Raw genomic sequence first — 18,057 nt, 5'->3', positions numbered from 1 at the left:
GGTTAGGTGAAAGAAAATATAATTAATCTGATAAAATTAATGGAAGCATATCCAATGCCTTTTACTAATACATTGAAACAAACATATGAGTGTGTGTGTGTGTGTGTGTGTGTGTGAGAGTGCGTGCGTGCGTGTGTGTGTGTGTGTGTGTGTGTGTGTGTGTGTGTGTGTGTGTGTGCGTGTGTGTGTGTGTGTGATGGTGTGTGTGTGTGTGTGAGAGAATGCGTGCAAAGAGAATATGGAAATTAGTTTTTTTTCCCCATGACAACAAAGCAGGAAAATTTTGTCCTTTTAAGATAGTAATATACTGTAACTAACTAAATAAATAAAACTACCCAATACTTAATCTGTCAAAACAATGGAAACAATGGTGTCATGCCAATGATTATAGTATTTTATTTGACAGTATATTATAAAAAAAAAAAATGATATTATAAATATGAAAGTGTTCCTGACATGAGAAATCAACTTTGCCTTAATCTTTTTACATATAAGAGGTCTTTTTACCATTAAAACATCCACCATGTTTCATAGAATAAAATGTCCTCTTCATAGTAAACAAAGCATTTATTTAATCAAGTTTAAAAAAAGGCTTGTTTTGATATTGGGTGACCTGTGACATCACACAGGCAAACACATTTACATAAGACTGCCTCCAGAGCAAGACGCCGACGAATAGTTACACATCATCGCACCATAGGCCCCGCCCACTGGCATTCATTCGCTGTCTACACTGGATGTGTGTTGCGTCAAAAGCTAATGTAACCCATTATAATCACTGTGTCTGCACTGGATACAGTATACAGATGCACGTTCAGTTTCTAACACATCAACACACTTGAGTCTGTCGACAACAGGACAAATGAACGAGTGAAAGAATGTTTGCTTTGACACATCCAGTTTAAACAGCTTGTTTGTGTCTTTGTACAGACTTCAGAAGGATCCCAGCATCAGAAACAAGTTTGTGGCTTAATGTTAAGCTTAATTAAGCTTTCCCATTAAAAGTGAGTACTAATTTTAATATAGGCTAATATTTAGATTTATATGACATTTGAAGCAATGCATGTTTGTGAAATTTCGTTATATTTTTATATAGTGGTTTGGCGTGGAATTTTTTACTTATCAAAAAATTGTGACTGGCAAAAAAAAAGTTGGGTAACACTGATTTAAACTACATGAATCAAAACATTGGTGTCATAACCATGATGCCCATAATAAACAAATACAAGCTCTCTGCACTGCAGTGTGTAAACAGCCTCCATCCATCACACTGAGGCTGTAGCTCCAGCTAAAAGCACCACCACCGACTGTTCCGAGATCAGATTATCATAACATCCACACTGATTACACCCAGGGCACAGGCTGATCACAGAGCAGAACTCACATTGCATTGTGACCTCGATGATACAGTTCTCCTCTCCTACATCGTTGCTGGCGGTGCACTTGTAGACCCCGGAGCTGTCCTGCGTCAAGTTCCTCAAGGTCACGATCTCTGGGTTCTTCAGATCTGAAAACAGGAAAACATACTTGTATACTTGTGCACATATAAGCTGATGTACAGCTACACTCCATCAGATAATAAGGTAGACGTGTTGGCAATTGTAAATTGTAAATTTCTTCAGTTACACAGACAGAGTATATGACAATTATTCAGTAAATGAACAGCAAATAATCTCCTCTCTCTGTTTAGAAAAAGGAATGTGAATATTTTGAATATAATATAATATAATGTTAAAAAATGTCTATTTAGACACTATTTTGTATTTTATCTTTAACACCAGTAAAACAACACAAAAAACTGTAAGACTTTTACTTGATTTGACTTTACATAATTATGTTTTATGTCCAGTAAGACAAAAACAGACAATTGTTACAGACTTCTTGTATTAAATTCAGTATTATTATATTTCGTAAGTCTATTAATTGTGACATTTATTTTTGCCACATACAGTATAACAGATACATCAAAAGTTTAGATCAATGAAAGAAAATGTTATTCAAGGAACAATATAGTGAATGATTCATCCATGCATATGTTTGAATTTTTTTTTTTTGACCTTGTAATTTTTCATCTAAATCTTCCAGTGAAAAATTCTTATGCTGGACTTTTCCAATCATTTAGTACTCGTAAACCTCACCCCTTCCCTACAATTCACGGCACATTCAGCTCTGCCTCCATCCAATCTACAACTGAAGCTCAAGTCTACACCCTACATTATTTTCTTTTTAAATACACTATACAAAATAAATAATCTGCCGCTACTTCTGTTACATCGTGACTTTAAAGGGATACAATTGCCACCAATCTCCCTAACTTCCCAAACAGAATTAGATATTGGTGTTTTCGTCATATTTTGCAAGTTTTCTTGTGTATTGTGTTATGTGCATTGCTCAAGGACACAATGCTGATGAAGCAGGATTATGGTATGAGCAACTCTCCAGTTCCTGAACCTACACAACAGTGCTAGCAGTGTTATTCGTCTTTTACGACTTCCTTTACTACACTACTTTACAGGCTTCAATCAAACAGAGTGTTTTAATCAGAGAAGGAAGTGAGAGCAAAACCAGTAAAGTGTGTGCGTTTATGTGAATGGATTAGTGTTTGTGTGTGTCAGGGTGATTCATGGTTCTGCTGGAGCTCCAGTAGATGAGATGAACGGTAAACATTTCCCTGTAGTCTGTGAGGAAGCGCTCGTGTCTTGAGACCCGAGAACCGCGTTTGCATCTTCAACCGAGGAGCGTTTGTCAGCCAGAGTGATTTGAGTCGCCTGGATCATTTACACATCCAGGATGCAATGGATCCTCTGTCATCCCCCCATTCCTGTCCCATCGTCCCTCTCCTGATCCACTATCTGCAGTGAATTCAGGGGTGGGGTAATGTTTATCGGCCAAGGAAATCTTTTTTAGAGTGAGCAGGTGGTCATTGATGAGGGTGGTTCATTGTTGAGCTCGGGCGACGGCACGGTTCATCTTTCCTGCAGCACTGACTGCATACGGCTAAATAGATTGTAAAACAATATGGGGCTCTGATGATCTGGTGTCAGCAGGAGAAACCGTTCTGAAAAAGTGCATTATTCTGTCCCGTCTGCAAAGCCATATTATACTCAAATTTGTGTAGTTCTTGCACTTCGCTAAGTTGTTTTGTTTTCCCTAGCAGAACCCAATGAGATCGAATTCTAACAACAGCCAAAGGCTGTCAAACATCGTTTGCTGTATTTTGTAATGTAGTCTGACTACGTTTAGCATAAGAGGTATATTTAGAATAAGAGACTTCTATCAAAAATCATAGCAATAAGTACATTTTTTTTTTTTTTTAACACAAGTAAATCTATTTTGAAGGCGTGTATGACTGCAAATCAGTTGAATTCAGTTTGCAGTGTAGGCTATAGTCTTCTGTTCCTGTTATAAATATGGTGAACGTGATTTCACCAAGTACCACATGTCCCTGGATCAAAATCTTTGTTGATCCTGGAACAACTTTCAGATCAAGCAATCAGATTTGAGGGACAAGTTTACAGTTTATGTCAAGTTTAGGCTCAGAACCAGGGTGAGGTGTTTCAACATCAGTGTTATTCACCTATCATTTCCCTCTGATTTTAGGGAAAAGTTATGGGTAGGGTTAGGTTTAGGGGTAGGGATAGGGTAAGGACTACATTTTGGGACAGGAATGTTGTTCCAGGATTAACAAAATATGTTGATCCAGGAACATGTCTTACTTGGCATAATCACGGTGACCAATACATATATAGGTATGCTATAGCTAACTCTCTTCCGTTTTACACATTTCACATGGTATATCATCATACCGCACAACCATATAATGCATATTGTGGGCTAATATCACTGGAGCTGTTGACATCTGTTCTAATTCCATTGCTTATTTGTCACACAGAATCTGGGAGTCAATATTCACAGGTTTAATCTGCTACAATCAGCACTTCTGTGGAAGAACTAGGCGATGCATTTGTCAAAGGTTCATGGCATCAGATCTTTGAAAGAATGCAAAAGTATATTATTTGAGACAGTTAGCAGCAAGTAACTGTACAAACCCCTTTCTGTCCAGAGTAAGGTACGATATGCTGGTTTGCGAGATGTTTGGGTGTTTGACTCACCGATGAGGGCGAGGGGAGGCAGTTTTCCCACACTCTTGCCTTTATCCAGTACTCTCTCCCATTTGTACTGAATGGGGTCAGATCCGTCTGAAGACTTACAGCTCAGTTTCACATCGCTGCCCTCCAGAAGCCGGCCCTCCATCCAGCAGCGTGGTTTAGAGGGCTTCACTGTAAACGAGGAAACACAAATGTGTGTTAATGTTAACTAATTAGTCTTTTAATATTGTTATCCAAAGCAGCTTACTATAGAAACAAGCCTTTCAGTTACAAGCCCAGAAAATGGTTGTGCTTTTGTATCAGGGTCAGGGATGGTGCATTCTTAGCACAAACTTTTCTTGTAATAAGTGATCAAATCAGTCTGTCTGTCTGTCTGTATATATATATATATATATATATATATATATATATATATATATATATATATATGTATATATGTGTGTGTGTGTGTGTGTGTGTGTGTGTGTGTGTGTGTGTGTGTGTGTGTGTGTGTGTTCTATCTATCTATATCGATATTGTTTGACACTTTAAAGCAGTATTTTGAATTTACATATGAAACTAAAACTTGCAAACTCAGCACATTTCTTTTTTGCAGGAAAGTCAATATCAAAGAGACAATCCATCTCAACTGTGACATTTGGGGAGGCAAGGGTCAGGATTTGGGCAAAGGTCAGGATTTGTTGTCCTGTGCACTGACTGGTTTGAACTCCCCTATGCCCTAACACAGCAGATCTGAGTGGACCCTGAAGCCAAATCAAACACCACACTGCCTCACAACAGTTACCAAGTAACCTCAGACCAGTCCCACTGGCATCCTGCTTACCGCAGCACTGCTCTAAACTGTTCTGGGGTCAGTTAGATGAGCCTGTCCAGAGGGATCTGTCTGGAGGCTGAATGACTGTTAGGAGACAGCCTGTAGACCTCTATGGCCCTTTTTGGCCCTATTCTGACCCTGTCTATAAACACACAAACACATCATGGGGGTGCAGGAACCAATCCAGTTATCAAACACTCTATACATTTGCGCAGAGTTACTGCCATTTTTTACAATGGCATTCTTTTAAAAATGTAAAGATTATCTATTTTAGATTTTTTTTTATTGGGCTATTTCATCACATTTTACATTACACCACAACTTAAAGAGAGAAAAAGAGAAAAAAAAGTTAAAGAAAAGTTATGACAAAAACAACAAATAAATAATATATGAAATTCACCTTCATTCATAACTCAAGTTGTTATGCTGTTAATATAATTTGTCATTAATAGTTTTGTATTAAATTATAGAAATGCAAACAAAGTGGTCTTGTTTTGTGTCTCACTGTATAGTATATGTAACTATTTGTATAGAATCAGGATTATTATAGTTAACTAAAATTACAACCATAAAAAAGTTTATTGTTGGGAATAAAATAAACCTTAACTGAAATAGTATAAAACAAAAAATGAAATATATTTTATTTCAGCTAGTTGCCAATCCAGCACCTCTAATGTTTGTGTAGAACTACAACTACAAAAAAAAAAAACCATTAAAAATGACAAAAACAACAAATTTGCTAAAACTTTAACTAAAATTGAAATGAAAACAGAAAATATAAAAATAAAAACTAATTTAAAATATGATATATCTAGTCTTGTCCTGTTGAGATCACAAGTTCACAAGAAGACAAGACAAGAAAAAAATAATAATTCCATGTATGTGTGGACTGTATGATTCGAAACAATATGGTTATTATTTTTGCAATTCCAATTGGTGCCTGAAATAACTGTACTGTTCCAGGATGCGGTCCTCATCTCATAAAATAATCAGCGAACAAGATTTTTCACAGCTTATGCTCCATACTGAAAATCTATGAACATGCGGATGAACTCCAATTGAAACAATGCCCATTCGTTTAGCTCTGATTCAAGAAATCTCAGGAAAGGAGCAGAGCTTAGAGGGACCGTCATTCACAGTAGCCGCAAGCAATTAATACAAATTATGATTAATGTGTGTGCGTCATTTCCTGTACACTCTCAACTGCAAATTTCGATAAAGGCAAAATAAAGGCTGAAAATAACATCCTTATGTGAACACTAACTCGCTGTAATGTGTTTATAGAGTGACGGAGAGGAAAGAAAAAAGAAGAGTAGCGAGAGAAACAGGGGGTGGAGAATGAGGATTATGGGAAGGCAGAATTGAGCTAATCTTCTGAGATATGCTAATACATGAGAGAAACTCTAGGGTGGAGGCCGGATTTACATCAATTCATCCTCCCATTTATCTCTCTTTTTCTCTTTCTTTCAACTTTACACCAATATCCTGTCCCTCTGTGGCTAGCGTACTAATCTGGTAATAAAATGAATTAGGAAATAAAATTAGGATGTGATATACAACTTCAAACTGCTCGGCATGAGCTGTGAGTCCTTGAAAATAGGAACTACGCAACAAAAGCAAATGATAGAGATGAGTCTAAATAAAAATAAATGTCTTTCTTTCCAGTTCTTCTCTTGGCGGAGCGCTGTGGTGTCAGAGATGCTGCGTTTGAATGACAGCTTGGAAAACCTGCGGTCTAATAATGGAAACCAGACATAGCAAAATATCAAATCATGAGAAGCTCATCTGAACCTCATTTGGGTTGACAGTAAACTGTTTTGCTAGAAGAAGAGAAATCACATAAGCTCCTAAATTCTGCCTCTTCTGTTTTTAAGAGATAGAGCTCAATCAATGGTCTATCATCCCACCATTTCAAATTAACATCCTCTCAATTTACCATCCAAAGTGAAGCAAACATAACCAGCCACCAGAGTTGACTGGCCAGCAAATGCAACCAATCATTTTTCTAGATTACGTCAATGATGGCCAAATTTTGTAATCTGAATGATGATCAAATTGAATCAGCGTGAGGCTGGCTGATGGAGGAAATGGTTGGGAGCTGATTCCAGGAAGACGAGCCTTACCCAGCACAATGAGGTTGACTTGGCTCCAGTGGTATTTGCCGCCAGTCTTGACCTTACAGTGGTATTCTCCAGAGTCCGTCAGTTGCAGATCACTGATGAGGAGAGATGCGTCTCCGTTCAGGTAGTCGCCCGCGAAGGACAGACGACTGGCATGGTTGTCATTGGTGTAGACCTCATTGTTGAAGAATGTGATGATCTGAAATGTAACAGCGAGAGAGACAGAAAGAGCTTTCATATAAATAAAAGAATTCAGTGGAATCAGACATCTATTTTAGTTGAAGACAAAGGGATGATAAAACAGGCTAAAAAAAAATCTAGAAACTTTTTGAGTTCAGCGCTTTTGATTTGGTCCAGTAAGCAACCAGAAACCACCCCGATACATTGGCACTGGCAACGAAATCAACCTAGCGATGTAGAATGTAGTAGCTACATTCTAAAAAGACACAGAAATGCCCTCGCAACTAACCAAAACAAGCAAATGATCTAGCAACCATCCAGAATACACTATTAGCCACATAGAAAAGAATTAAAAACATTCAGAACACCTCAGAAAGGCATCACAATGCCTTGGCAGCCATCTAAAACAATAGATATGTATACATAGATGCCATACTCAACCGCTCAAAACACTCAGACGAGACCGCCATCTTGGAACGGGCAGTGTGTTTTTACTCACAGTAAGAACCAATGATGCTACAACATTGCACATCTTCTGGTTGTGAAACCACAGAGATTTAAATTCCAGAAGCAATGGGATAACCTTTCACAGGTGAGAATGTGTTGGTTTGTGTTTTTATATGTATCAAGTCAATATTACATGTTTTACTATGTTACTTTTACCATTTTTACTTTTACTATGGTAACTTTTTAATGTCCTGTTAGCTGACACCTTGTGCAGCTTGACTGTCTTGCTGTATTGTGTTAGTTTAGCAAAATTACCTGCTGAAGTCTATTTCAAATATAGATATACATGCATAGTTGCAGACAATCAGTCAACTTGCTCTCGAATGTTAACGGACCAGCTTTGACCGCTCCAATATGGTGGATGGCTTACGCATTGCGGCCCATTGAAACGGCCTCTAATCAGGCGTCTGTGTACATATATATCTATGGTCTTAGCAACCACTGTAGGCAACCCTGTAATCATATAGTAAAATGCTAAAAAACACTCATAACATCTCAGAAAAAGATAAAAAGTCCAACTAGCAGTGTCCTTACAACTCTAGTAAACATGTAGCAACATGCTAAAACACCTCTGAAAAACACATTAATGCTAGCAACTATACCCAAAACAACCAACCCAATCAGAATTCATTAATAGTAAAAGAGTGAAATGCTGAAGATACTCAAGACCCACCAGAAACTGATAGCAACATCCTGACAACTCCCTGCAACACTTTAGCATTGTAGCGTGGCACTTTGCATTAGAAAGCACTTTCATTTTCTTCTTTAGTTTTCTTCTGATAGTTACTTCGCGACAACTATACTACTCTGTGCAAAAGCCAAAAGGGTTTTTCTAATATAAAGAAGCTCTACCTGTGCTGACTTTGGAAAAGATGCTAAATGGCTGTCACACACAAACACATTCACACACAGTCTGACTGTGACAGCCTCCTGAAAGCCTGGGGTTAAGAATTAAACACTGATGCCACAACACATCAGCAGACCTGCAGTTGGGTTCACCTGCCAAAGCTGTCTGCGATGACTTCTCGTTTCACACACACGCGCACACACACGCAAAACCCATTTGCATTTCTGGCCAAAACATCTGTGATTCTTATTGTGTGCATCCAGTATCACTGACAGTCATGACATGATACTCTTTGTCAAATGTATTTATTTAGATTACAATTGATGCCAGAATAATCTTCTCTAACTTCTGAGTCACATGTTATGGCTTCACTTCAAAGAAAGAGGTTGTTTGCATTAGCCAAGAATATGTGTAAGATAGCTGGAGAGAGCTTTGTTAGCATTTCCGTTCATCTCAGTAACAGCTGCATTGATGTTGTATGCATGTACATGCGACATACTACACATGAACATGCAAAAGTCAAAGACAAGTATACATTGCAGGTTTGCTGGTCAAAATGTTCACTGGTCTGTTTGCAGATTTTAAAGGGTTTTTGCATACTTTTCAGCTGGTCAAGCTGGGAGACCAGCTTAAACCACCTAAGACTAGCAAATGAGTTTAGGCTGGTATAAACCGATTTTTTTTTTCAGCAGAAAGGAAAAATCAGTCTGTTTCAGGATTTCAAGAGCCCTCAAAAAAAAAAAAAAAATCAGCAAAAACTACCTCTAGCATAAATATAACAAAATATCTGCGGTTCACACACAACCATTCAAAAGTTTGGGGTTAGTACGATTTTTTTTTTTTTGACCAAATGTGAGTGTAAAGGCTTTTATATTGCTGCAATAGATCAAATAAATGCTGTAATTTTGAACTCTCTAATCATCAAAGAATCCTGAAAAAAAGTGTCAGATGGTTTCCACAATAGGATCATGTGACACTGAAGATTGGAGTAATAATGCTGCAAATTTGCCTTTGATCACAGGAATAAATTACGTTTTAAAATATTTTCACATACAAAAAAACAGTTATTTTAAATTGTAATTATATATCACAATTTTTGTTTTCCACTGTATTTTTGATCAAATAAATGCAGAGCATAGAAATCTTGCAAAAAATATGGTGCAATTACAGTATTTACCAGCAGGGGCAAACTGGGCCATGCTAAACATGCAAAACCACTGGCATTATCAGTAGCATTCCCGTGAACACATCTCCTTAGAGTCATTGCTAAACAAGCTTGTGGCTAAATGTTGACAAGCTGAGCGCCTCTAACACAAGCCTTACAGTGAAACAAAATAATGACTTATTTATTATGCCAGAGGCTTAGTTTTATTCCTAATCACATTTTCAGACATTTGATTTTAATTAATGAATTCTCAACTGTTATCTATCCATTAAATATTACATGCGATGAGCCAGCCGTCCCAGAGGTTTCATAGACTGTGATGCCAGTTTCTTTATAGGCCTTTCTTTCTTCAGAAATGAAATCTCAACTGATTATATGAACAGATACGTGTTGACTTTCAAACAAAAGAAAGATCTCTGTCTGTCATGTGAATTGGGGAATAAAAAGCCTTATCACAATCAGATAATTCAATTCATCTGAAAGTATATCGCCTTTCGACTTCCCCCTGATGAATTATTGTGCGCTGCTACATGAAGGATATCTAAACTTGAAGCTATGTTCAAACAATGTTAGTTTCACAGTGAAAGATTCTCACTTCAGGCAGATAAGACGAAGCTCTTATCTGAATGTGTTTATGCGAGAGCGAGGGAGAAAGAGAGATGGGTGAAGCGTCTGTTAGGTGTACTGACACATGCGTACTACCAGACGGGTGTGCATTTTAAAGAGAGATGTGTAGAAAAGGCTGATCTAGACATGTGACAGACTCAGACTCTGAAACTGTGACGGCTGTGTCACGGAGAGAGATGACAGTCAAAACTAGCAGTTGCTTGGGTTATTTGTGTGGTTGCTATGGTGTTCTGAGAGATTGATAGACGGTATGGGTTACAAGGTTGAGATTATACGTCTGTCCCCTACTGACAAACACAAAATATACAATTAAGAGGAGACTTTCACTTGTCGCAATAGAGTTATTACATCATCATGAAAACTTTTTTTTTATTATTTATGGTATTTATGGTTTACTTTAAAAGGAGAAAAAATATGATGGTAACAGAAATGACACACAAATTATTAACTATTATATATACAAACACACACAGTAGTGTCCATATAGTGTGTGTGTATATATATATATATACACACACACACACTTTATGGCCACTACTGTGTGTGTATATATATATATATATATATATATATATATACACACACACACACTATATATATATATATATATATATATATATATATATATATATATATATATATATATATATATATATATACTGTGTGCATACTGTGAAAAATACAAAATACTGTGCATACAAAAAAAAAAAGGCAAGCTACAACAAAAAATGCATAGAGCAATACAACTCCCTGACCAAACTACATAGCAGGTAACTCGACTGGAATTTTTTTAAGTGCATAAGCACTGACCTTTCTGAATACAAAATTAATTTTCTGGCTAGTATCTGTAAGGCTAAAATCACCTCAGGTTTTTTAAACAGTTATCATCCAAATATAACATGATTAGACCAAGTGACTGGAGACCAGGAGGACAGACAAAAGACAAAAAGTATAATGCAAAAACAAAACTTGTAGAGAGAGAGAGAGAGAGAGAGAGAGAGAGAGAGAGAGAGAGAGAGAGAGAGAGAGAGAGAGGGTAAAAAGCAAAAGATCTCTTACCACACGCTGTTTGACGTTAGGTTTCTGCAGGAGCCACTCGATGTCCAGTGTTTGTCCATTCGACTGCCAGAACTGGTGATGGCAAGGCAATGTGGCGTTGTCCCCGACAACCCTCTTCATCTCGGTCTGAGCCCCAGTCGAGAGCAAACTCAACAGCACTGTAGAGAAAGATACAAACAGTCTGTTTGTTAGACACATTTTCACAGTCTGTGAAATCATGCAATGGACTGGAGAACAATTCAACATTTAGGACATTATTTTTTTTTTTTTTTAAGTTCCAGGTTTTATTGCAACCCAGTCTAAATGAAACACATGCCTGCATAACATTGTTAAGTTCCTCCTTGCATGTTTGTGTGACACTTCTTTTGTTTGTCCTGTGAGTGGCACTCAAAAGTCTGGTTTTATCCGAAACAGATAAATGTGAATCTGGCAACAGTTTATTACGTTGGTTGTTGTAAGTATCCCAGCAGTTCAGAAGTGAAATGTCTGGTCGAGTGGTGCTAAAATGTTCAAAAATAATGTACCTCCTACACTAAACCTTACCCTAATCCGAATTGATAGTGTTAAAAAAGGCCAATGTGAGATGAAAACACATGTGCTGAAGCAAACATTCAATTTTAGTTTGTTTCTACAATCTTTGAGCTCTTTTATTGTGACTCGTACTCGAGCGCTTCACATCACAAGTGACATGTTGTACCAGGTGAGCTACAGAGCAAGTTTACTATATTAGAAAAAGCCACACATATGGAGCTGTGAATGTGATGAAAATGTTAAAATGTATTAGTTTACAAATCATGCACTATGGTAAAAGTGTTTTGAGGTCGTAACATAGTATTGTGCCAGTAACCTCTTGAAAATAAGTTAAATTAAATGATTCCCTGTAATTATAATTTTTTTAAAAAGGAATAAAAATTGTTGTCGTTTTACTGCCACTAGTGGTCATTTCAGCTGGACATGTGATGGATAAAATTCCACACTTTCACTATTTCTCACTGAATGTTTCACATCGGAAATAGATTTGTGTGTTGTGAATGCCATATTTTTTTTTAAGTACTAAACAGGTTTAATAAAATCAAGTTCCACTACAAGACTGGCATGGGCTTCAGCATTTATCATGCAGTCTAACAACACTGTAGCAACACAAAAAATACTTTTGTACAACTTTGTAAGGTTAGTAAGTCCCAAAACCCCAGATAGGTCATTTTCACACTCTTCCGATTTATACATTTACAAATGCACCACAAAATGGCAAGTCCACATCAAGAATACTATTTCAGACTCTATGAACCTATAGCTCTTTCCGCCACAGGGATCCTGGCTAATTTACTTGAGGCTGTTGGACATTGCCGGAGGCTTGAGTAGCATTACAGACAGGCGTCGTGGGGATTTGCAGACTAGTTAGGTCCCATGAGGCAGGAATAGGACGAGATGCGCAATTCCTTCCACCTGGTGAGAGGAGCTTGCAATACAAACATTGCAGAATAACTCACAGCTTCACCGCTCTTATACCAACAGATATTTATGGAGTTCTGGCATTAGCATAACATTACACTTAATCTGCTGTCGAATATCACAAATAGCTGCAGACTCTTCACCTATGCAACAGTTGCTGAAATGATGCCAGCATACAGATTCATCCTGCTTCTGTAAATATTATGACAGTTCCTCATTTTAGCTCTTCAACCCAAGGGAATAGGAAAGGGAATGAGTTGTATTGCAAAACACAGACTTGGAATTGATGGACATGCGATTTTAAGTGTGTTTTGTCTGGATCTGCTCATTTGGCAATCACCACGTCATGGTAAGAATGCATGCGCCACGTGTCGCACTCGTGATTAGTTGAGTGACATGCATGAGTGACTGTCTGCAACCCATGAGACACCACCTGTGCCAATCAACGGGATGTAATGCATAATGCAATTTATGGTTTATCTTCTTGGAGATCGCCAGGGCATTTGGCCAGGAGACCTCCACAACGTCATTACAATATGTTAATATAAAATTATATTTTAAAAGTAAAGATTCTGAAAGCATATAATGAGATCCCATAAAAAATTTGATTTACAGTAGTAACATTAAAACATATTGTATTATATGATATGATTATTATCATATTTTTAAATATTATTGTTTTATTATAAATGTGGTGATTATCTCTAAGGTGGACACCCATCTTAATATATGATATATACCATCTGAATCTAACCATGGCATGTCAACAAATGGAAAAGTTAGCCAGATATTGATTATCAAATTAATTATTATGCCTTTAGCCATGACATTAGATTTTACCCAAAATGCCATACTTTTACATATTCTTCTGTTACTGAAAAACTGTTGGTTTAATTAGCTTTGTCTCAGAATATTCAAGAATTTTAGTGATTCTCATTTGCTACTTAAATCTACAACATTGAAAAAATCCACAAAACATTAGATCAAATTAACGCTGCTGCCCGCAATCGCATCAAGGATCACACAAAAATCCATGTGTACCTTGGAAAGTGGATGTTTTGGATTTTTTCGACCCATTATAAGGTTTCTAGCAGGAGCGGTCAGGTTTTGATGTTTTATATGTTGGTATTTGCTAGAATCCATAATACCATGTATGTGAACAAGATGTCCAGGACCTCCAGCAAAAAAAATAGGCCCAAAAAATATAAGATCCAGCAGTACAGTATATTTAAACCCACCCACATCTGGTGGGTTTGCTGCCAAAAAGCCCTTTTTTGGTTTCATCTGACCAGAGAATCCAGTCCCCTTTGAAATTTGTCTTGCCTGACAACTGAATATGCTGGAGTTTAGTTTAAGAGGAGCGAGGAGGATTTTTCTTGAAACCCTCCCAAACAACATGTAGTGATGTAGGGGTTGTTTGATATATATTTTTAGGCTTTCTGACCCCAAGACTCAAGTAATCTCTGCAATTCTCCATCTGTGATCCTCAGGGCTCTCAAGTCTCACGCATTGGGCGTGAGACACACGCATTTCAACCCGTTCACACGCCACACGCCACACCTTGTATTTCTCACACTGAGGAGTAAGGGAACTTGTCCCGCTATACAATTAATGGACGAGGCGCAGGCAAACGGAGGGAAGTTCTCTGCCGAGTTCATAGCATCTGTCTCGAGTTATACAGAGTTAAATGCTAGCTACCAGCCAATCAGAAATTAGAATTAGTTGTTTCCGGGTAAATTATGTGTTCCCGCTGCAAGCACGTTCGTTACTAGTTCGTTACTTCCGGAGTGGAAGTTGAAAGAGCACGATCTGATGAATGCGGTTTGCGGACATCTTCATTTATTATTATTATTTTTTTTAGCATTTTGATTTTACGATTCCTGGACGATATCTCTTGCCTGCGATCAAAGACAATGAGAGCTGATGTTGAGGAGCCAAATTCGTGCTAAATTATTTTTGATGCATTCAAAAACTCTCCAACTGCTTTTAAAGGGGTCATCGGATGCAAAATACACTTTTATATGGTATTTGCAAATAAATGTGTCTTTACAGTGTGTGGACACAATCACCATGCAATGAAAAATCCATTCACTTTATTTTAATCCTCAAAAAGCTAAAAAGTTGCTGCTCATTATCATTTAAAGAGACATGCACCGAAACGGGTCAGAGCTGTTTTTGAAGAGGTAAAAGGGTGTTGTTTTACACAACCATTGAGAAATTTTAACCAAAGTATGTTACAAACTTTACATGGAGACCCAAAAGAATCATACCAACTTGTGGAAAATGGGCATCCGATGACCCCTGTAAAGGTGACCGGTTTGGGTCTTGACATACATGCTCAGGGCAAGTTGTTATGACACAATGTTATGTACATTGAGCACTGATGTTCAGTTGGCTTGTTTGGGGTCAAATTTATTTTTATTTTTCAATAAATTTGTATTTTTTAAATATAACTATTTGTTTTATTTGGATGAATTTGTCTTTTTTTCAGATTTAACAATTGTTATAATTTCCATTTGTGCTGGTCAATTATGAACAATAGGCAAAATTGAACTGCTAGAAAAAAATTGAAGCGAATTTGTTTGGGTCGAGGGACCGCTGCTGCAAATATTTGGGTGGCTCCTCCCCTAAATCTCACTCCAAACTTTTGATAAAACTTGAGAGCCCTGGATCCTTGTAGAGTCTTTGGCCACTCAAACTCTCCTCCTCACCGTGCATAAAGACAATATAGACACACGTCCTCTTCCTGGCAGATTCATAACATCTTTAGTTGATTGGAACTTCTAAATTATTGCCCTGATGGTCAAAAGGGGGATTTGCAATTCTTTAGCTGTTTTTTTACAGCCACTTTCTATTTTGTGACAACAATATTTTGATGCACATCAGAGCTATATTTTTTGTTTTTACTCATTGTGATAGATGGTTAAGGGAATTTGGCCTTTGTGTTTCCTCATATTTAAACTCCTGTGAAACAAAAAGTCACAGCTAGACAATTTCATGTACCTAGTCACCCTGGTGTGCTACTAAAATATTAATGGAATTATTGGCACCCCTAGATTTTGTTGACAAGTAAGATATCTCTGAAGTATACTTCAGAGATATTTTACTTGTCAACAAAATCTAGGGGTGCCAATAATTGTGGCCAACGTGTTTTGGAAAAAAACATTTATTTCATAATTTATTTTAATTATAAATTAATTAATTTTATTTAATAAAATACAATTTTTATTAAATTTTATTAAACACCCCCCCCTCCCCCCCTCCCACACACACACACTTTCAATTCTTTTACTTCAATGAAAAGTTGCAAATGTTTTGAATGAAAGATCAAAAGGATAAACAATGCAGATTTGTTTTTTACAGCCATTTTTGATCATATTTACCAGGGGTGCCATTAATTCTGACCACAACTGTACGTAGTACCTGCACTGAGTCAGCCATGGTGGAGAGGTTTAATGAGAAAACCCAGAAGAGATCTGCATGGGTCTCTTCAGGGTTCATCCTCAAGTCATTCTCATTAAAGCTGTGTTTCTGATTCAGCACTATGATCTCAATGGGCTGTAGGCAGTGAAAAGAATTAGAGAAATTACTGCTCTGCCATGGCTCTTTGTCTCTTCGTGTGAACTGCCAAACTAAAACGATGAGTCAGCAAAAAAGCAGCATGAAGCTCCCCTGCAGTCAGCCCTGCTCATGATTTTTTAATGCATTGCTTGCATACTCCATCATCTGGTGTGATCTCCACAGTTAGGTGTGTGTGAGAAACAATGAAGTCAATTGATTTCAGTGCGGATGGTATGGCTCAAGATGGCAAAAGAGAAATGCAAGTGTTTTTGAAGGTAAGGTTGAAAAGTTAGGAAATTTTAAACTAACTAGCTATTTGCATCCATTTCTATCCATCTAACGCTCCATCAGAGCTTTCTTTAGATGCTCAATGGGACTTAAAGAAACTTGGGACTTGTTGGTTGATTTTTTTTTCCTCCCAAACCACACACACACACACACACACACACACACACACACACACACACACACACACACACACACACACACACACACACACACACACACACACACGTACACGCACACGCACACGCACACGCACACGCACACACACACGCACACGCACACACACACACACACACACACACACATCTGAACTCAGAAATATGTAATTAAACTATGAAATAACTATCTTTCCTGTCCTCTCCCCACATCTAGGCCCAGAGGTGAGAGGTGTATCTCTATGCTCAGACCTTTGACAGCATATTTCTTTAGGCACATTGGAGCTCAGCTTGCTGAGTCATTCCTCGCCTGGTACCGTTACGGATGGAAATAATAATGTGTTGGAACAAGCTGGCAAGATATCAAAGAACAGAATGAAAGCTGTTTTAATTTCATCCTCCTTCAAGGAAGGTAAAGCTCAGCGGCAAAAATATCCAGCGTACTGCAAGCCAGGAGGTTTAATAGCACTGCTTCACATGTTGGTCTGCTTTATACTTCAATTCAGGCTGAAATGAAGAGCTATGTGATGTTGAAATTGCAAACTTCATCCTTTCCATGACACAACAAAGCAATCAAATGTCAAATGAGATATCTTTGAAATAGAAATAAACCAACGAACGGATCAACATCAACAATATACAACATTTTCAAAGGTTATAAGTGTTTTGGTAAAAAGCCTTATTTCTTTGGAATGCTAGGTGGCACTGTCTTAAAACTTTTCAGGCACCTTCAGGACATGTTGATGAGGATGTCTACCAATTGTTATGCCAATATGTCAAAGAGTTAAAAAAATATACAGTTTATGACTAAATTCAAAATGGTGGATAGGCGATTGATCCTATTCTGCAAAATATGCATTGATGGATTCATCATGACACAAGGAATCTGATCGTTTTTCTGTTTAAGTGTCAACATGAAATCAGAATGGCCCCTTTGAGCCTTCTTAATATATGTTTCTCATCATATTTTGAACAATTTATTGGCACAAGGAAAATATAGTTTGTCTTGAAAATCATTTCAGAATTGGAGCAAGTTTTTGCATTTTGATGAAAGATTTTAATCACAAATCCCTCCCCTCAACACCCTGGTTCTGCTAATTAAAAACCACTTTTAAATTGAATCAAATTCCTTTGTATAAGAACAAGTCCTACACTTTTCCTTCTTAAATATCCAAT

General features: G+C 37.5%; 1 protein-coding gene across 1 annotated transcript in view; it reads right to left on the bottom strand.

Moving 5' to 3' along the window:
• Window positions 1–18,057, bottom strand: part of clmpb (CXADR like membrane protein b) — a 103,516-nt gene that overhangs the window by 8,928 nt on the left and 76,531 nt on the right. The window contains exons 2-5 of the mRNA XM_077225052.1: window positions 11,429–11,586; window positions 7,047–7,242; window positions 4,113–4,280; window positions 1,385–1,507 (exon numbers count right to left, since the gene is read on the bottom strand). Of these exons, the coding sequence (XP_077081167.1) occupies window positions 1,385–1,507; window positions 4,113–4,280; window positions 7,047–7,242; window positions 11,429–11,586 (645 nt within the window). The remainder of the gene's footprint in view (window positions 1–1,384; window positions 1,508–4,112; window positions 4,281–7,046; window positions 7,243–11,428; window positions 11,587–18,057) is intronic.

Source organism: Siphateles boraxobius, unplaced genomic scaffold, assembly GCF_051911475.1.
Source record: "Siphateles boraxobius isolate OS27281-9 unplaced genomic scaffold, OSU_SipBor_1 98, whole genome shotgun sequence".
Classification (NCBI taxonomy): Eukaryota; Metazoa; Chordata; class Actinopteri; order Cypriniformes; family Leuciscidae; genus Siphateles; species Siphateles boraxobius.
Note: the sequence above shows the minus strand (reverse complement) of the source record. Positions and strands in the feature narration are given on the sequence as shown.